The sequence below is a fragment of the Asterias rubens genome, chromosome 22 (assembly GCF_902459465.1).
Source record: "Asterias rubens chromosome 22, eAstRub1.3, whole genome shotgun sequence".
NCBI classification, from domain to species: domain Eukaryota; kingdom Metazoa; phylum Echinodermata; class Asteroidea; order Forcipulatida; family Asteriidae; genus Asterias; species Asterias rubens.
In genome coordinates, this window is record NC_047083.1 from 1,603,893 (window position 1) to 1,625,470 (window position 21,578).

At 41.2% G+C, this 21,578-nt stretch overlaps 1 protein-coding gene across 1 annotated transcript in view; it reads left to right on the forward strand.

Moving 5' to 3' along the window:
• Positions 1-19,742, forward strand: part of LOC117305026 (low-density lipoprotein receptor-related protein 6-like) — a 42,945-nt gene extending 23,203 nt beyond the window's left edge. The window contains exons 5-23 of the mRNA XM_033789721.1: positions 4,400-4,600; positions 5,321-5,516; positions 5,986-6,236; positions 6,576-6,713; positions 7,036-7,325; positions 7,736-7,962; positions 8,402-8,583; positions 9,370-9,573; positions 9,841-9,981; positions 10,190-10,395; positions 11,259-11,464; positions 12,042-12,232; positions 12,937-13,137; positions 13,578-13,703; positions 14,578-14,700; positions 14,860-15,087; positions 15,529-15,780; positions 16,435-16,702; positions 17,157-19,742. Of these exons, the coding sequence (XP_033645612.1) occupies positions 4,400-4,600; positions 5,321-5,516; positions 5,986-6,236; positions 6,576-6,713; positions 7,036-7,325; positions 7,736-7,962; positions 8,402-8,583; positions 9,370-9,573; positions 9,841-9,981; positions 10,190-10,395; positions 11,259-11,464; positions 12,042-12,232; positions 12,937-13,137; positions 13,578-13,703; positions 14,578-14,700; positions 14,860-15,087; positions 15,529-15,780; positions 16,435-16,702; positions 17,157-17,466 (3,941 nt within the window). The 3' untranslated portion in view covers positions 17,467-19,742. The remainder of the gene's footprint in view (positions 1-4,399; positions 4,601-5,320; positions 5,517-5,985; positions 6,237-6,575; positions 6,714-7,035; positions 7,326-7,735; positions 7,963-8,401; positions 8,584-9,369; positions 9,574-9,840; positions 9,982-10,189; positions 10,396-11,258; positions 11,465-12,041; positions 12,233-12,936; positions 13,138-13,577; positions 13,704-14,577; positions 14,701-14,859; positions 15,088-15,528; positions 15,781-16,434; positions 16,703-17,156) is intronic.
• Positions 19,743-21,578: the final 1,836 nt, after the last annotated feature.

The window sequence follows — 21,578 nt, forward strand, 5'->3', positions numbered from 1 at the left end:
AGCTGGGTTTGTAGAGCTCTGTGCTTCAACACTGTCACTGTTTATAGCAGTACAGAGCCTGCTGAACTGTGCACTGCATTCTAGCAGTCTGTAGCCTTCATAAATCATTAACAGGGATTGAGTAAGGCCACTTGTAAACTAAAATACGTTTCCAGGGGGTATAAGGCACTACATTGTAATATATTTTCTTTGCATGCTACTGGGTTAAAGGGAAGGTACACATTTGATAATTGTCAAAGACCAGTCTTCTCACTTGGTGTATCCCATCATATATGCATAAAATAACAAGCCTGTGAAAATTTGGGCTCAATCGGTCATCGAAGTTGAGAAAAAATGATGAAACAAAAACACCCTTGTTGGACGAATGTGTGTGCTTTCAGATAGGAATAAAAGACTTCTAGCTAGAAGTCTTTTATTATTTCAATGAGAAATTACCTCTTTCTCAAAAACTACATTACTTCATAGGGAGTCGTTTCCCACAATGTTTTATACTATCAACAGCTCTCCAATGCTCGTTACCAAGTAAGGTTTTAAGTTAGTATTTGTTTTCAGTAATTACTAAACGTTTACCTTCCCTTTAAAAAAAAAAGCAATTTGGTGATAAACAGACTAGGAATTTCAACTTTGAGAGGGCTAGGCTATTTTCAATTTGCAAAGGGCACTTCCCTTTGGGCACCACGGCCAAGACCAGGGCAACAGAGGCCTTGGCCTCCTTGGAATGAATAAATTGTTGTTGAAGTCCTCCCTGTTAGTTGTCTCGTTTGTTCCATTTTTTCAGCAATTTCACATTTTATTTTCTATTTTATTGGAGACAAACAAAAACAAACAAATCAATAAAGAAAAAACAAAAGCTTTGTTCCCTTCATCCTGATAAACATCCTCTGAAACATTTGAGTGTTTTTTACCTTTTGTTCCGTTTAATGTGCTCTGATTGACAGACGTCTTAATCACCATGGCAACTGTTCTGTAAATTGTTGAGAATGTTTAAGAAAGAAATCAACACCAACATGATTCAATTATTGACTGTTTTTCTTTGACAAGGTCCAAGTTTGTTTTCATAAAATGCTCTGTGCAAACAATACGTCGAAACCCAATGCCCCACCGTCCCTTAAAAAGGAGTTTTGTTTGTTTTTCTACAGTAGTACAGTAGGAACTGTAGAACTAGAAAAATAAACCCTGCCACCAACTAAACCCACATGGATTTTTTTTTCTCTTCTGATGTTCTTTGTTTTCCTTTTTATACCCGTGATGGCCAAAGTCATGCAGTGGAGTTGACCCCCGACCTTATGTAAAGAACTTGTAAGTTCATTGTCTGGCCCCGGACCTATAAATGACATGGGTTGTGAGTGGATAACAGGGGATTCCTAATGGATGTCAATCTGTCACCAGACTGCACAATGTGTTAATATGGTTGATATATGAGGCAGGTTGGAGTAGGGTTTGAGAATAGTGTGGGAACTGATGTTAAAGGCAGTGGACACTATTGGGAATTACTCAAAATAATTATTGTAGCATACACTTGGTAATGAGTAATGGGGAGAGGTTGATAGTATACAAATATTGACTGCTTCGAGTGCTATGGTTAAAACTATGACTCCCGAGGTGATCCCCGGAGCGTTCTATTTTCCCGAGGCGAAGGGAAAATAGAACGCTCCGGGGATCACCGAGGGAGTCATAGTTTTTAACCATTGCACAAGTAAAAGCAGTCAATATTTGTTTTATAACACCCCAAACATTTCTAAATACTGTACTATTATTATTAAGTTACAGACCTGAATGCTACAATCCACGGACGACGCGAATACAGATTGCAAACACTTTTACTTACTGTGTTCAATGTAGTGTAGTGCAGTCCGAAATGGTTACAGACTATTAATTTATCATCCTCGTACACGCAACGGACGTCTGGGTACTGCACGCCGTGTGCTAGTCTGTCGGACTAGCGCACGGCGCCGTGTGCTAGTCTTCGGACTAGCGCATGGCAAACCGACGCACTATCACACGGCCGTCGTCTAGCAAAACTAAGACATGTCATGTGACGCGCTCTAAACCAATGAGCAGGCAGAATACTTGCAAGGGGTGTTATAATATAAAACATTGTGAGAAACAGCTCCCTCTGAAGTGACGTAGCTTTCAAGAAAGAAGTAATTTTCCACGAGTTTGATTTCGAGTCCTCAAGTTTAGAATTTGAGGTCTCGAAATCAAGAATCTGAAAGCACACAACTTCGTGTGACAAGGGTATTTTTTCTTTCATTGTTATCTCACAACTTCGATGACCAATTGAGCTCAAATTTTCACACGTTTGTTATTTTATGTCCAGTGTCTTTAAAGGGAAGGTATACATTTGGAAAATAAATGGCAATGAAAAACGTACTTGGTTATATTAAAGGTGCAGCAACTTGCGATAGTAAAATAAATTTTGAGGATTATTTCACTAGTAATGAGAAATTAAATGAGTGAAATTTACCACCTAGTTGCAGGCCGATACTAATAACAAAAATTGTATAATATTGTCTTAAAATCGCCTCAAGTCGAGTATTGGTGATTTAAATTTACAATCTGAGAATTTACAATACGCAATCTGAGAAGCGTTTCAATTTTGGGCATAAAAGCGTTATCTTTTAACATTTATAACCACTTTACTTGGAAGTAAAATGTTTTCTCAAAATGATTTATACTGTACTTCTATCGACAGCTGCTGTAGACTTCCAACCAAAAGTTTGTATAGGCCTTTAATTTTTTAGAGGGATTACCAAATGTATACCTTCCCTTTAAAGAAGACCACATTCAAGTCGATTGTACATTGGAATGCCAAATGATGAAGCTCCTTTGAGAATCAGCCTGAAGTCTTTTGAACCCGTGCTAAAATGACAGGCTCCTCCGTAATGAGAGGGAAGAAAGACCCAAGAAAAAAGAAAGACGAGAGGAAAAAGAAAGACGAGAGAAGACATTGAACTCAGTGGTAGAATCTCTTGACTGATCTAGGCCACATCCCCACATCTGTGAGCCATTTACCATCCCACACCCCTGGAGACAAATATCAAATGAAATGATATATTACTCCCTTAGGGGATGGGGGGGGTGGAGTGAGGAGATGGGGTTTAAAGGGTGTCAACGCTGTCTGTAATTACATGACCATTTTTGAGGGGATTAGCGTTGGGTGGGTATCTTGGGATTCCAAGAAAACACTCTTCACCCGATGATTGTAATGAGGCGCTAACATCTAGACTATTCAAGAGGAACAAATAAGCAAATTAAATTGCTTTTGGGTTTTCATAAACCACCAACCTGTAAAAATGCCATCAACTTTGGGTCACATTATTTTGTTTATTTGATTTATGTTTTGATTTTTGATTTGTTATTAATGCAGTACATTATGTACACATCCGACGGCGTAAGCTGATGAGATCCTCCAAAAGCATTCTGCAAACTTCACTTCCGTTTGTGGGAAATAGAAACAAATTGCGGGCGACCCCAAGTTTGGTTGACACATCCAGCGGGCGACTGAAGAAAAAAAAAGTTGAGGGAAACCCCTGGGCACCAAGGCAGTCCAGTTGCATGGAAGCAATTGCTGCCATTCCCTCCATGAAGCCATCGGGCCTGTTCTGCACACCCTTTAAAACATGAAACCAGTTTGTGTGATATGTCTTTCCTCGCTAGCAATTATTGATATAACTTCACCACATGGCATTCAACGCATGAATGCATCCTTAGTATTGATTTGATCAGAGACTGTGCGGGTCGTTCTCTTGGAGGAAGAGTGCCTGTGGAACTCGTTGACTGCAGGGCCTTAGTTCAAATAAGCATTAACATTTCCTAAGCACAGAAAAATCTTCCATAAGGTCTATACTATTGCAAGATGTGCCCCACTCATTTTTTTTGCCTGGCACAGGCCTGGAATTTCATCTTTGAGAGGGCAAGGCCATTTTCATTTTGAAAAGGGCAATTCCATTGGAAAATCTTTAAGTCTATGGGAATTTTTGAAAGGGCACCAAGGCCAAGACAAGTGTAACGGAGGCCATGGCCTCCGTTGCCTCCGTGAAATTACAGGCCTGCTGGCAAAGAATTTGCTAAGCAGTATTTTCTGCTTAACAGCTTTATGAAACCAAGATAAACCCCAAGTAGAAAAGACCTAACTCAACCTGCTTCGGCAAAACGTCAAACAAATTTGGTTCAGAATGCCTCGCCACCAGAAGTTGAATTTGATGCTCTTACCCACTCGGCCATGACACCCTTACAAGATCGCTAACCTGTCCTGCTGACCAGTCACTGAAGAGTCACCACAAGGTGGGGGGGGGGGGGTGTCATAGGTGCACCCTCCTGACAGCAAGCAGTTTCTCCTTGAAAACAAATTATTTCTTATTTAAGCTAATGAAGATTCTTATCCTCCATCTTAAAGGTGCTCAAGACATCCTCATCCTCGCTCGACGGAGAGACATCCGTAAGATCTCCCTAGACACGCCCGACTACACCGACATCGTAGTTCCGCTAGACGACATCCAGCATGCCGTTGCCATCGACTATGACCCTATCGATGAGTTTGTGTACTGGACTGATGACGATGTGAAGGCGATACAACGTGCTAAACTAGACGGATCAGGTGAGAAAACTGGAGTGGTAAACCTCACCCCCAGAAAACAACAACAACGGCATCAACAGCAACAAACAAACAAAAATTATTGTTGTTTTGGTGTAAAACAGCCAACAAACATAACATCAACACAAATGTTCGTGTAAAGGCCCGGTCACACAGGCCTCGATAACGAAAACGAGAACGTTAACAATGGTTGAATGAGCGTTGGCGTATTCTGCTGGGCGTATTCTGCGTGGAGCAATTCAACCAATAGAATGCGTTTTCTTTGCGTCGTGATCATTAACGTTATCGCTGCAGTAGTGTGACTCGGCCTTAGCACTCAATTTCAAGAAAAACTTTAGTGAGTGAACGTACGGGTACAACCATGTAAGCACCTTGAGTACCTTGTTGGTAAATACGAGCACTCTATAAGACTTTGATATTATTATATTATTATGTAACTCTCCTGATTAATATACCCTTTGAAAAGTCAAGACTACACATGGTTTTTTCAGAACCAACACTTCCAACAAAAGAGTTTTTATACATTGTTTAACCCGCAAGTTTACTACTACTATATACTATTTTCCTATGATCCACACAATGCGAAGCTTCAGACATCAATTACTCCGTTCCAGATTGCTGTATATCTACTCTCTCTTCGCTGCTTTGGCAGTGATAACATTCTTTTGGCGACTGAGTTCAGACAAATTATTGTCTCCTTTTTTTTGTAACTCCTCAAAACAGAGAGCGAGTACATCATAACGTCCGATATCGATCATCCAGACGGTATCGCCATAGACTGGATTGCAAGGAATCTCTACTGGACAGCGACAGGAACGGACAGGATTGAAGTGTCTCGTCTCAACGGTACCTCAAGAAAAGTTATTATCTCTGAGGACCTGGACGAGCCGAGAGCCATCGCAATCGATCCAATATCAGGGTAAGAGTCTTCAACTTACTTTTATTTTACAATCTGTGTCATAATTTCATCATTATTTCCACATAAGTTGAAAACATTTGTGAGATTTTGTCACGACCAGGTATTGAACCATACTCTGCTGCTGACAACATCTGAGCATGACTGCTGAACTAGACTACTCAGCCACGACATGCCACTATTTTGGTCCTATTTTCAAAGAGCAGAAACTTTCCTTAGGAATTTTTCTGCAAAGCAACGGTGAGCAAGATTCCAGTCGCAGATTATAGGTGTGACATGGTGTTTTGGTCGGTTCACTTACTCATGGTACAGTAAGCATAGTTGCTTGGTGATGCTCCACCAACATGAGTTTAGCATACACTGTAACATAATATCTGTCTCAATGTCTTACATGTAAACTGTGTACTTGGATACCAAATTATAATTGACAGATATCTTAACAGATGCAATTTTTCTCATTCTGTCCTGACAGGTACATGTACTGGAGCGACTGGGGTGAGACTCCTAAGATTGAGCGGGCGTACCTGGACGGCAGCGGGCGGTCCGTTCTCATCAACACCTCCGTTAGCTGGCCCAACGGGATCGCTATCGACTACATGGGAGGGAAGATCTACTGGGGAGACGGGAAGGAGGACCGGATTGAGGTGGTGGATATGGATGGAAGGAACCGGAGGGTGCTGGTCGACGACCGGATACCCCATATATTCGGCTTCAGTCTTCATGGTACGTTCTGAAACCTTGCTGTCGATTTCACCAAACTCTTCCTTTTTTAGGATTAATCTTAGGACTTAGGATGAGTTAAGTTCCCTATCTGAAGATGTAGGATGCATTGAACCCATTCTAAGTTACTCTTCCTAACTTCCTAAACTGTGCAGGGAAGCAACTTTGCAAAACTGGGCCCTAGTAGTACTGGTTGAGTTTTATAACCAAAAAGACTTCAGAAAAAAAGAAAGAAAAAAAAACGCATTTTATTTTCTGATTTTCAAACTTTGGCATTAAGTAGGGAGCTATGGTCATTACTGATCGATTGTCTTTTTTTTCGGGGGTGGTCATTAATTGCAGGTGATTATATTTACTGGACGGACTGGCAACGTCGGACCATAGAGAGAGTCAACAAACACACCGGAGAGGATAGGCAGATGATCATGGAGAAACCTGACGTCATGGGTCTGAAAGCTACCTCAGTCAAGGGGAAAGCCGGTAAGACATGTTCCGCTTGAATGAATCTGTTATGCTTAACATCTTAAACCCTTTTTACACACATTCCTTGTGAAATTTTCTCAAACATTGTGAAATTTTGTAGTACGTATCAACCTACGACAGGAACGTACGGCAATTATTAAGTGTCTTGCCCAAGGACACAAGTGTCACGGCTGGGGATTCGAACCCACACTCTGCTGATCAGAAACACCAGAGTTTGAATTCGGGGCTCTTAACCGCTCGGCCACAACACTTCCACACTTTAGGATATTGAGCCCTGGAAACTTGTAGTTTGAAAGTTTTCTAAATTGATTTGATCCAGGTCACAACCCGTGTGGAGATAACAACGGAGGATGTAGCCACCTCTGTTTCTTCCTCCCCACGGGCATCATCTGCTCTTGTCCAATCGGATACGAGCTCCTTGCCGACCAGCAGACTTGTATCATCCCAGAGGCCTTCCTCCTCTTCTCATTGGCTAGTGACATCAGACGAATCTCTCTGGAGACCAATCACAATGATGTACAGATCCCGCTGACTGGTGTGAAGGAGGCCGGAGCGCTGGACTTTGATATTAATGATAACCGAATCTACTGGAGCGATTTTGATTCAAAGGTGAGTTGTAATTCATTACAAAAGCTGTCTGCATAACCATGTAGCAGAAAGTCTTTCCTCACAAAGAAATGAGTATGGAACCAGTAACAATCAAAGTATGCATTTGTTTCTTCACTGGTAAAATTCGAAAAAAGTGTGATTAAATAGGCAAAAAAAAATATTAAACCATATACCTAATGAACAAGTAGGTCAGCCCTTTTGCTCAAAAATTATTTTCCTACTCTTTTCCACGAACCAACTATCACGCCCATACTACATGTAAGACAATTCTTTGCGTGGGGAACAAAATCACTAAAACAGCTTTTCTGGATTTGGCCCTAGGCTAGATGTAATTGGACACAAACTTGTGTTGAATTCGATAGTGAAGTGAACAAATCGTTAAATTTTATTCTGTGCTTGTTTTTCTCCAGACTATCAGTCGAGCTTTCCTCAACGGCAGTGGAGTGGAGAACGTGATCGAGTTCGGCCTGAACTTCCCTGAGGGTATGGCCATTGACTGGGTCGCCCACAACATCTACTTCTCGGACACGCTGACCAACCGGATTGAGGTGGCCAGGCTGGATGGGTCAGCTAGACGTGTCTTAGTGTGGGAGGGTTTGCAGGCACCGCGCTCTATAGCTCTACACCCAGCTGAGGGGTAAGTGAAACCTTTGCCAATGCTTTACATTATCTTGATTCAAAGAGTGTAAACACTCAATTCTTTAAGCTGAAGTTTACAGGTCAGGTTAGACTTGAGCGGAACTGACCAAGGTCCAATTTCATAAAACTACTGCTTAGCATTTTTGTTTTGCTGAGCAGAAAATGAGTGGGCACCAGTTGTAACAATGTGCATTTTATGTAATTTTGGCTGTTACCCAGTATTTGCTAAGGAAAATTTGTCTGTGCTTATTATTGTTGTGCTTACATGCTTTATGAAATTGAACCCATGTCTTGATTCAAAAGCATAAAATTTACAAGAAAAATTTTCTTTCTGTAAAACTGACCTCCATATTGTCCGGTCAGCCGCAAATAAATGTTTTACCTTATCTTGATTCAAAGAGTGTAACCCTATATTATTCTCACCTCGAATTCCTCAGGTACATGTACTGGTCGGACTTCAGCGGTCAGTCACAGATCGAGCGGGCCTACATGGACGGCACTCATCGCAAGGTGATATACAAAGGTGGACGAGCCAACGGGCTGACCATTGACTACATGGAGAAACGTTTGTACTGGACATCGTTGGACACCAACACCATTGAATCAGCAGACTTGTATGGTAAGATACAGTGTTATGTCTAAGCTTGGGCGATATCGATTTATTTTATTCACAATATATCGCGATATTCGATATAATCGCGATTAATGAAATTTGACATCATCAGTCTTCAAACTCCAAGTGAAAGTTGTAGAAGAGACAGTCATAGCTTAAGAGAGGTGTTCTAATGACCTATTCTTCTGGTTATACTCCAAACCTATGGGGTGCAAGATGTCTCAGCTAGCAAATACATCGCGATATTTAATCGATATTGCGATATATCGCGATTATCGCGATTATTGCGATATATCGCGATATATCGATATTTCGATTAAAACCAAATCCATCCGATATCGAAATCGTTTCCAAATTAATATCGCGATATTCGATAATATCGTGATATCGCCCAAGCTTAGTTATGTCATCTTCATTGATTCACTCATTCATTCAATGGTTTAACAAACAAACCAAATTCTATTCAATTTGCTGCCAGCAGCAGAATTACATAAACAGCTCCTTTTCAAATCTTGCAAAATAATCGTTTGATTCAATGCAAAAATAAAGAGTTATTGGTACTTTTTTTTTTTTAAATACTAGGTGGAAACCGACAGCGAGTGATCCCCTAAACTTCAAACCGTGCAAAATAATTGTTTGATTCAATGCAAAAGATGGTTTTTAATTGGTACTTTTTTAAACACCAGGTTGAAACCATAGGCAAGTGATCCCATAATTTGAAATCTTGCAAGTTAATCGTTTGATTCAATGCAAAAAAGTAATTGTTATTGTTTTTTTTTTTTTACATACCAGGTGGAAACCGTCAGCGAGTCATCCCAGACGAGCTCCCCCATCCATTCGGACTGACCCAGTACCAGGATTACATCTACTGGGCCGATTGGAGCACTCAGAGTATCGAACGAGCCAACAAGACCAACGGTCAGAACCGGACTCTCATCCAAGACGGCTTGGAATACGTACTCGATATACTCGTCTTTCACTCATCTCGGCAGTCTGGTAAGAGACACTCCTGTCGGCCGGGTCACACAGGCCTCGATAACGAAATTGAGAATCATTTTACCAGTTATGTTATTTGATCAAAATTTTGCAGAAAATGTTGAATTTGGTTGCATACTTTGCCGACCATGCCAACCAGCGCTGTTTGTATATCAACAATAGAAAGGTCTATTACCAAAACCGTAAAAAAGAGTTTTTATGTCGAGTGTCCGGTTAAAATCATGTTCTTGGTCTGTGAATTTTTTTTTTTTTTTTTTTTTTTTACAGGATGGAACGAGTGCGCTGTTGACAACGGCGGCTGCCAATACCTCTGCCTATCCCACCCAAATGACACCACGGGAGATTGGGACTACGTCTGTGAGTGCCCGACACACTACACTCTCAACGAAGACCTACTCACTTGCACACGTAAGCATTTGAAGCGTTTACAAATCCCTGTTGGTAGCTCGGCTGATACTTTCCTAGGTTTTCCGGAACACACCACATTTTTCAAACTTAAATGGCCAATTAATTTCTGTGTTTTCCCACACACAAGATTTCCCATATTTTCCCAGTTTTTCCGGTACACCCCACATGTTTCTAACTACATTTTCCCGTTCATCCCATTTCTCCACAGCACCAGATACATTCCTACTCTTCAGCCAGAAGAATACCATCAGTCGCATGGTCGTCGACTACAAACTCAGTCCAGACGTGGTCCTGCCCATCTACAGCTCACGCAAGTACACTCGCGCCATTGAGTACGACGCGGCCGAGAAACGCGTATACTGGATAGACGGACGGGCCAAGACCATACGGAGATCCTATGACAACGGCGTCCAGGTATGTTCAGTTTGTACTAAATTAATTGCAAAATTAGTTGGGGAAAAAATTTTTCCAATCAGTCCTGAATTTTTGTTTAGTTCAAGGCCCAATTTCATAGAGCTGCTAAGCACAAATATTTGCTTAGCATGAAATTTCTTTCTTTATAAAAACAGGATTACCAACAAAATTTCTGTTTGTTGCATATTGCTTGTTACTAAAAGTCAGCTGTTGTTCGCTTATCCTGAAAATCACATGGAAATTTGGTTGGTAATCCTGTTGTTATCAAGGAAGAAATTTCATGCTAAGCAAATTTTCGTGCTTAGCAGCTCTATGAAATTGGGCCCTGGTCATAATCCACAAGAGAAACTGACTGGGTAAAGTTTTATAAAGTTTGGGTGGTACAAAGACAAATTTATCACAGCGGTACTTGAACAGCAACTTCTGGAATAAAGCCAAGTTCATACTTCCTTCAAAATGCTTCGTGTGAAGTGAATTTTCTTGCTTCACAATATTGCCCAAACAGAGCATACCGATTATTGCGTCACAGAAATTGTCTTCAAATTCGCATTTGCAGAAAGTATGAACCAGGCTTTACGTGCCGTGTACTCTACCAATTGAGCTGTGTAGTCCTAACGTCCCTATTTGGTCAATAACATTGTTCATGGGTACCAGTTGGGCGAGATTCTACCTGTCCCTGCCATGCAGCCAGGGATCACACCCAAGTTTACGGCACATTTTATTGTTAGTTTATTTCACACACATGATGTTTCTATAACCAGGTCCAATATAACCAGGTCCAATATAACCAAGTCCAATATAACCAAGTCCAATATAACCAAGTCCAATATAACCAAGTCCAATATAATCTGCTACTTCCCCAGCCTGAGGTCTTTATACCCAACTACGGTGAGCAGCAAGTCTTTAGTCCATATGACATGGCCATCGATCCATACACCCGTACCTTATTCTGGACGTGCTCAGAGACCAACATGATCAACATCACTCGCCTTGATGGCACTCCAGTCGGCGTAGTCAAAGGAGACGATAACCAGAAACCCAGAGCGATTGCTTTGATTCCAGAAAAAGGGTAAGCAACTTTGGCAAACTAAAGAGTTGCGTTCTCTCGAACCACTCTTAAAATGTTTAGTACACAGTACCTTGCGGCTCCCGAGAGATGTACCTGCTCAACTAGTCATAGATGAGTACTATCAGTTGGAACCTGGTGAGGACACCCTCATATCACTCTACCAGTTGTGCTCGACCGAGACCTCAAGACAGTAGGCAAGCGTCTACTCACCACAGCACAGCTTGGTAGGACTACCTAAGACTTCTCTCCAAGGAGGAATGGATGGAGCTGACTGGCAGAATAGTTGAAACGGCAGAAGCCAAACTGACAGTGTCAGCTACGCGATAACTGCTACACACACACACGCAGTGTCTTTTAATGCCTTAAACATAGGGTTGACTTAGTGGTTTCTAAAACTTTGACACTATCTGTGAGCTATTTGGTCAGCTCTACCAATCTTGTATAATACCTTAAAAAGCTTCCAAATCTGTTGGAGGGTTAACAAGTATTTGATTAATACTCCTCAAATGAGTGCACCATTTTCAAAATTAAAATTTTAAGTGTTTATTAATTCATTTAAAAATTCCTTTACTGACAGTTTGATGTTCTGGACCAACGTTGTCCGAACACAACACAAGATCGAGCGAGCGTCTTATGACGGCACGGAGCATACCGTCCTGTTTGGTGACGGCCTAGGGGAGCTTGGACCCATCACCACCGACTCTGCCAGCGAGACGCTCTTCTGGGTCGACACCCTACTCAAGAGAATTGAAAGTGCTCATATATCTGGTACGTTGGTCAACCATGAATTGCTTCCCTGCATCTAGGAGTACAAACAGTTGTTAATTATGTAAATTTGCACAGAACAATTCTGCTTGACAATTCGCCAGACACACAAGGCCTGAAGGCCACTTTAAGGTGTGGGCTACAATTTTCTTGTTCTTCCAGGGGCCGTTGCCACCTACTCCTAGGGCTGAAACAGGGTTACCCCTCCTCACAGTCCATACGGATGTAGGCTTGGGTATCATCAGTCAGAAGCCTGGCTGGTAGAGCTGAAAGCACTACCTCCCCAACTTTATGTAGCAAGTGTCACGACCGGGATTCGAACCCACGCTCTGCTGAACGAACACCAGAGCTTGAATACGGTGCTCTTAACCACTAGGCCATGACACGCCACAAAACTACACCTGCCAAAATACTATGTATTGTATATTATAAGTGGCTGGTGCCTCGTTTTTTTTTTTCACAAAGCAGATATATCTTCCTACGCCATATTTATTGATGGGCAGAACAGTTTAAGTTGGGCAAAGATTTGTATGTAAACCATTATTAGCTTCTCCGCACCCAGGTGTATAAATTCTAAAACAGCAAGTTTGCTGCCGTGTTTCTCTCTCTGATGGGCAGCAAAGTTATTTTGAGTAAACCATTATTAGCTTCTCCACACCCAGGTGTATAAATTCTAAAACTGCATTATTCTCTGTCCACAATTTCAGGGTCGGACCGCCGTACCTTAGTTGAAGACCACATCCTATATCCGATCGGCCTGGCAGTCCTTGGTGACTTCCTCTACTGGGTAGACAAACAGGCTGAGATCATCGCAAGGGTAAATAAATACACCGGTGACGGCTGGGAGAGAATTCAAGGGGAGACAAACTATCTGACGGACATCCAAGCTGTCGGAATGCCACTTCAAGGTAAGGACTCCCCCTCCTAGGCACAATTTCATGAAGCCTGTAAGCACAAAAAAAAAAACTTGCTTAGCACAAAAAGCTTTTGCTATGCAAAAGTAGGATACAAGCCAGAACACTAAACAGTTACCATCGCTGCGATTGGTTCCCTGGTCATTTTTTGCTTAGCCAAGAAATTCACAAGCTTTTGCTGTGGCTGCTGCAAAGGCAGCCTTTGCTTCTACATAGTTATCAAGCCAAAGCCGTATACGCTATTTTGGAAACGGCCTCAGACCTCTTTCAAATTGGAAAGGGGTAATCTGGGAAAAATCTTAAAGTGAAGGGGCACCAAGGCCAAGAGCAAGGTTCAACAGAAGCCGTCGTTGTGTTACTCCAGTCTTCAACTCCAACGTTTCTACAATTTCCTGGACAGACTTTGATTTCCATTTTGCTTTGTTGGTTTACAGCTGATCATCCATGCGTGGGAGATAACGGTGGGTGCTCGCACATCTGCATCGCCATGGGCGACGGCCAATCACGCTGCTCCTGTCCTCTGGATCTCGTCCTGCAAGATGATGAAAGCACTTGCGGAGGTAAGTCGAAAGATTCGGTTGACTTGTAAAACCTAAAAGGTTGGGTCATGGTTGGTCAATACTCCAACAATGAATGACCATAAAAACTTAATAGATGTTAAATTTGCATCGGGGATAAAGAATATTCATTTTGGTTTTTTACCCATATACACCGATGTGTGTTAGCACTGTATACTCAGTACTTACCCGAGTCCTGTGAACAAAATCACAGGCATATTACTCGGGGGCGTACGAACCCACGACCTTTGCAATTCTAGAGAAATGTCATACCAAATAGACCAACGAGATTGCCCGGTAGCTAGAGGCAATTCGAATCGTATGTTTTAGCAGCAGGTACTGCAAACGGTTTAGTAGATGTTAAATTTTCATCGGGGATAAAGAAAACTTACTTGGTGGGAAGTGCTGCAGCTGTTGATAGTACAAACTTCTTTTGAAAAAGAATTACATTCAAAGTAATATGGTCTGAATCACCCAAACACATTTTACTTAGGGTGGGTGTCGTAAATGTTTCGTAAATGCTGTTGCCAGAGATGCAATAGACCTATCCATTAAGCTCTGCCCCATTGCGAATTGACCAATCACAACGCAACAAAGGTTTGACAAATAAGGTTCGACATCAAGGCGTATATTGGCGCGGCAGAGTTGTGCAGAAAGCCATTGGAGAGCCCCCACGTGTTCTTGCTCACATGTGCGTCATGGGCGGAGCCTACTGGATCGATCTATTGGTATCTGCTGACCCCTCGCAAAACGTGGTTGGAATCAAAGTTGGTGTGAAATTACAATGAAGACCAATCTATAAAGCATTGTTCTTTAGAATCAAAAGTGTTTGAGATGACATTGAAATTGACTCTTTGCCATTTTCTTTGATAAATAGATCCACCCACCTGCTCCACCAAGGAATTCACCTGCGTGTCTGATAGTAACCTTTGCGTACCATTGTCATGGCGATGCGACACCGATTACGACTGCGACGATCACAGTGACGAGGAGGATTGTCGTAAGTTTAAAAAGACAATCATTATTTTCCTTTTTTTTTTCTTTTTTTCTTTTTTTCTTTTACAATTATTTTTTTTACATTTTATTTTTTGAATATTGTTATTTTTTCTTGCATAATAAGTCCTTTTAATATTTTTATTTATGTTATTATTTTTCTCAGCCTACTGCAACAAGAATCAATTCCGTTGCGAGAATGGACAGTGCATCGATCTGATCCTACGTTGCAACGCCAAGAACGACTGCCTGGACGACACGGACGAGAAGTTTTGCACCGCCCCGTGTCAGCCGAGCCAGTTCAAGTGTGATAACAACCAGTGTGTTGATAAGATGATTCCTGAGTGCGATGGTGTTACGGACTGCAACGATAGCAGCGATGAAAAGAACTGTGGTAAGTGTACCCGACATCTATCGGTTTTTGGTCGAGCGGGATGTGGGTTCGAATCCCGGTCGTGACACTTGTGTCCCTGAGCAAGACACTTTACTATAATTGCTTCTCTCCATCCAGGGGTAAAATGGGTTCCTGTGAGGGCAGAGATGGTTTATGTGAATGAAAGCTTGGAGCGCGGTAACTTGCAGCACCGGTTGTATACTTCCCAGGGATGTGAGATGGTTTAAGGAATGATTTAAGGCCCAGTGACCAGGGGTAATAATGTTTGAAGTGCTTACAGAAGCCCTTTGATGCTCTATATTATTATTATTATTGTGTTTTTTTCTTGGTCCTCTAGATGTAGATCCAGAGGAGCCAGGCGTGGTCAGCAAACCTCAGGAGATGTAATCATCTTGTCTACATCTTCATTCATGTCTTCTTTTCCTTTCTTTAATCCTCTAGATGAAGATCCAGAGGAGCCAGGCGTGGTCAGCAAACCTCAGGAGATGTCCGGAGCGGTCATCGGGAGCATCGTTGCTCTCATCTTCATCGTCTTCATCGCTATCGGACTGGTCATCATCTGGAGACACTGTCGCTGTCCAGCCCAGCCTGGAGCTAGTAACGCTAGAGGGGTGACCGATAACGGTCAGTACTCCACTGTGTTGATGGTCAATCAGCTGGGAGGGAGGGACTCGTCTAACAAGTATCTTTCAGGTACGATAACTATTTGATGTGAACGAGTAAAGGCCGAGTTATAGTCAGTCGCGCGATCGTCACACGATGGAAATCTTGATCATAAAAAAGACACATTTTTATGCCCTCAGTCTTTGGCTCGCGTCGTGCTAGATTTCCAACGCGGGACCATCGTGCGACCGACTATAAAAATTTGTGTTTTTTAATATCAAAATTATATTCACCCCCCCCCCAAGAGGTGGAAATGCAATGAATTCAGCACATATCCTAGCAGGGTCTGAATCCTATGTTCATTATTTTCCTCAGCTATGACTCTCACCCCTGATTTAAAAAACATTTGTATCTTGTCTTCTGTTATCTAAACCCTTTCATGCCCAAATTATTTTAGTGACAAATTGATCACATGGACACATTAATTGTTTACTCTTTATTTGTAAAAGGTGACCCCCCAAAAAAACAAGAGAACAATAGCACTCTCAAGAGTCCTCTTTCACATTCTAAAAATTGTATGGCTGTGCGATCTTTAATTTTTCTTTCACAATTATATTTTTGAAAGGGTTTAAACCGGCCACTAGCGACCGGCTGCGACATGAAAGAGTTAAAAAATTAAAGGCTTAACTCGTATTTTATGAATTGTTTGATTATTATTTAATGTGTACCATCTTGGCATAACAGGTGCAGCACGCTGCAGCAACTTAAAGTCCACCAACCTCCACAGCTGCACTAATGGCAAGAGCAGCAGCAGCAGCTGCGGCGGTCTCTTCGAGCGAGCCCACCCTACCGGGGCATCGTCCTGCAGCTCCGAGATGATGAGTGTCTCTGGGAACAGCAACTACCCGAAGGAGACGTTGAACCCACCCCCAAGTCCGGTCACCGATCGGTCGCAGTGCATGGCGGATTTGTATTACTCACCGCAAAGTCCAACTGCCAGTAGATCGTATAGGTAAGGTTTTTCTCTTGTAGGTGTACTTTAAATAACCCTCCTACTGTATGACCAATTAATATCATCCTCTGTTTTTGAATGATTTGCACTATGCCGGCGGCCTGCAAATTGGTATCATAAGGTCAACCCTCTCACTGTGTGACCACTTAATATCATCCATGGTTTTGAATGATAGATGCACAAAGCCGACCAGCAATATAATATTACAGGGTGAGCGCTTCTACACAGTACACAGTCACCCCTCCTACTCTCCGACCATTTATTATCATCCACTGTGGTTTGAATGATAGTCTGCAATAGCTATGATATCATGTTGAGAGTGCAAATAACAAAGCGATGATTAAATCTTTATCGATGTTTAATTGGTATTTGCTGTGGCTAGTGGAACACCAAGTAAGCCCTGCAACACCAACTTGTGCACCTTTTAATCGATATTTTATTGATATATTCACAGACATTATAAAATGCGGAACATCCCACCACCTCCAACGCCATGCAGCACAGACGTCTGTGAGGACAGTGAACCCTATGTGAAAACGCCACACCACCAAAAACATCATGCAACCCGGCGGAAACGGGGTAACAAATACTACACTAATGTAACAAACTTTGATATAACGTATGAACCAGAACCCTATCCTCCGCCTCCAACGCCAATCATGTCGGATAATAACTACGAGAGTTGTCCGCCGTCACCGTCCACGGAAAGGAGCTTTTTCAATCCGTACCCGCCGCCCCCGTCACCCGCCACAGACTCGACGTGATGCTGGATTAAAAAAAGAGTCGCCCATGGGTTCCTCACGTCAGGGTTGGTACGTTTCGTGGACTGGATTCGCATACAATGCCAATGCTTTGTTGTTCACCTGCAGTTGCGCATTCATCTGAGGGCGCTGATCGGATGATCACTTTGAATGCCCTTTGATGGACTGGAAGGAAACTTTTGACGACGCAAAAACTTTAAAAAGTTCCTGTTAAATTCAGAGGGGAAGGTTGTATTGATAACAGTTGCACCGGTTTGTATTTTTTTCTTTTTGGGTCAGTACTTCATAAACCATTTTTGATATGTTGGACACATTACTAAGGCATTCATTGGTTCGGGTAAATTTGTCTGTTGATACTCTAACCAAATAGTGCACTCCTATAGTGTCCGCCATTCCTCAAAAAGGCAAATTGAGGGAGCCGTTCATAAAATACCTTCGTTTACGCAAAGTCGGTGCGGGCTGTATCCTTGGAATATGGAGAAGTTTGGGTTAATACAGTCAGCAAAAAAGAATTTTCACAGGGAACAAAAAAATGAACTAGTTTTTAAACAAATTTTTAGTGTTTGAAACATTTCTCTGCAACTAAGGTACTGAGCATTGGTGTGTTATCCTTTCCCCCGAAAAATAGATCATGAACAGTCTAGGTCAATAATTTGTTTTTTTTAATCTTTAAGAATTAATGTTTTTGTTTGTAAATAGAACCTCTTTTTGTTACGTTAACTATTTATACCTCAACGAAATATATATTTTTTATTATATTTGAGTTTTGATTTTGTTGTTGCGCAGAACGGGGGCGCTGTTAGCCTCGTAGAATGGGTGCGTTGTAAGCCTTGCGTTCTAACGATCATGAATTCATGTTAAATTGTGGTGATACCTCATTGTGTTTTTTTCCCACAAAATGTATTCAATTTGATATCCAGTACTTTTTAAAAGCTCAAGCACTGACCTCTTGATATGACCTTTGACCTAGACTGTCCATGTTTTATACTTTACACGAAACGTACACACACCAAGTATTTTTTAACTTCCCCCCTTACTTGTAACATAATAATGTAAATATATTTTAAACAGAGTTAAAAGATATTGAATATTATATTTAAAGACGTTAGAAGGAACAGCGCAGAGAAGTTAGCAACCCCCCCAAAAAAAAATCATCTGCGATTGTTTTTTATGGGTTGTTTTTACAGGCACTTTTTGCAAAAACGTCTGACCAAATAAACATTTTACGTATTCAAGTAAACAATTCCGAGCCAAATTTTTGTAGATTTTTTTTGTCTGCTGAGGGGGGCCTTTCCAAAAACGTTAAAGTTGCATCCCATGTTTCCCTGAAAGACTAAATAATTGCTACCGGTATACATTTTTACTTCCAAATAGTGTCTCTTAATGGTTAACACATTATTACTCATTACCAGTACTGTCTCCTATTTTCATTCTGTAATGTAATAAACTACAAAATTATGAAATCTTCTGGATATGTTTTGGAAAGAACAATCATGCCAGTACTGAAAAAAGTAGCCCTCTCTCATTTGCGTTGAAGCTCTCAAAAATAACGATAGGTTGGTCGGAGGTGAAGCTTACTCTTTACCCTTTAACCTTTAACCTCTTGAAAATCATGCTTGAAAATTTTAAATAATCATCAGTTTTGACACTTGAGGACAAGTCATTGATCCCCTACATCATATCTAGGTGGGTTCATTTAATCAAACAAAGAAAGGTACTATTTTTTATTTGTTTTTCATCTCATTTATTTACTTGTTTTTTTATTAATTGTATTCTTTTGTACCCTCTATTTATTGATAATGTTTGTTTACATTTTTTGTTACATCCATCACAATTTTGTTGTGCCATATCACATTTTAACAATGATCTTGGAAATCTTTCTGATGCCTAAATAAATCAAAGAATATTAACAACTTGTTTTCAAAGACAATTAATCAATATTGTCCATTTTCTTTAACTGTTAGCCAAAGTACTGAAAACTTATTAATTTCAATAACACAGGGTCCATATTGTTGGAATGTCTCCCTTTTTTATGTCTTGGTTTTCTTCTGTTCAGTTCACCTATTAAGACAAATTTGAAGTCTGTCCCAGTATCTTAGAAGGGCTCATTGGAAGTTGGTAAGCACAAATATAATTATTCGCTAAGCTCAGTTAGCAGAAACAGATCACAAGCGAAACGCCTAAACATGTATCACACATTGTTGTTTCAGCAGCCGATTTCACAAAGCGCTAGGATTAATCTTATCTGGAGTTAGAACGAGTAACCCGTCCTAACTTAGGACGGGTTCAATGCGTTCTAACGTCTTCGGATACAGAATTTAACTCATCCCAAGTCCTAAGATTAATTCTAAGTTAGAAAGAGTTTGGTGAAATCGACGGCAGGGCCCAATTTCATGGCTCTGCTTACCACGGAATTCTGCGCTTACGTATCATAGAATTGTGTGCCTCGAGTGTTCCGTAAGTGCAGAACTCTGTGGTAAGCAGAGCCATGAAATTGGGCCCTGGTGCATGCCCTTTATTTCCCTATTAAGCAATAATGTTCTGCTTACCAGAATGGCCCCAGTTTTCCTGAGAAGTTAAAACAAAACAGAAGTTGAGTTTGGTTATTATCGTTTACATATCATGTACTTAAAGCTATCTGTAAAGGTTGTATCCCAATTGGTGGCTGTGGCTACGACTGTTGCCAAGGACTTCTTATACTTCAATACATGATGACGTGAAAATCTAGCCATAGCCGACTCAGGTTGTATTCATTTTAGTGGCTTGGCACATAGCAACATCCTTAGAAGCAGCCGTAGCCGTAGTCGCCTATTGGGACACGGTTGAAATAATTACATGTAGTTGTGTTTGTGTACTTAAACGCTAGACAGTACAGTTATTTATGTTAACATTACCACTTATTACCATTGTTATTACCGCTGCCATTGTTTATTGTTATTATGTTTTTGTTTTTTTCTTCTGTTAATTCGGAGGTCTTGGGTGCATTTTGTCCGCAGTAACAAGAAGTTGTTTCATGTTGATTACTATGGCCCTTCTCAAAACCACGGCTCCGGCTTTGGCTCAGGCTCGCTTGGCCCAGGCTCAGGCTGTTGTTTTGACAACTGCGCGTGGTTTGCGTACACGCCCAAGAAAAGGGGCCTGAGGACAAATCCAAAGCCGAAGCCGTGGTTTCGAAAAGGGCCACTGTTTACTATGTTAATTAAACAACAAAGAAACAGGTTTTGATTATTTTGCCAAAAACTCACCCTCGTTTTTCAGACGGCTAATGAGCACATAGAAGTATTGCTTGAGACAAATCAAAACACATAAGTTGGAGCTGTAGTGTTTGTGCTATGCGGCTTCTTCGAACAGGATCTTGTATCAATGGAGATTTGTGTAACATGAATGTAAAATAGTCTGAAAAAAGTATCAAATTTGTGATTAAACGATTTATACATTTTGTACAAATGTGAAAACGAAGATAGTTGTGTGTTTTTTTTATTTTTTATTGTGAGGAAGAAGTTTGTTTGACACTGCTCTAGAATTGTATAGGTTGTGGGTTCCCATCCCACCCGAGTAATATGCCTGTGATTTTTTTTCACAGAACTCGGGGTAAAAGTACTGAGTATACATACAGTGCTATAAACACACATCAGTGTATAGGGGTTTTAAACCAAAATGAATATTCTTTATCACGATGCAAAGTTAACATCTATTAAAGAAGTTCGTTTCTGATGGATTTAAGAAGTTGATTTACCCGGGAGACCTCTTGGGAAACCTTTTGGGGAAACCTCTTGGGAAACCTTTTGGGAAACCATTTGGGGAAACCTTTAGGGAACCTTTGGGGGAAACCTTTTGGGGAAACCTTTTGGGAAACTTTATGGGAAACCTTTTGGAAATCTTATCTTTGTAACAATGACAAATTCTCGCCCAAATGCTTTCCGGACAATCTCTGATTGTTTTTTGATCTTATTAGGGTACAATCATTATTGGGTAGGAGTTAACCTCACATGCCTCAGGGTGGGGGTATTTTGCGCTACTTTCCCCAAAACACTCGTAGATTAACTATTTTTCCAGTTTCAAGATTTCCCTCACCCTTACCCTTGTGATTTGGGACCAATTCCATAAAGCCTGTG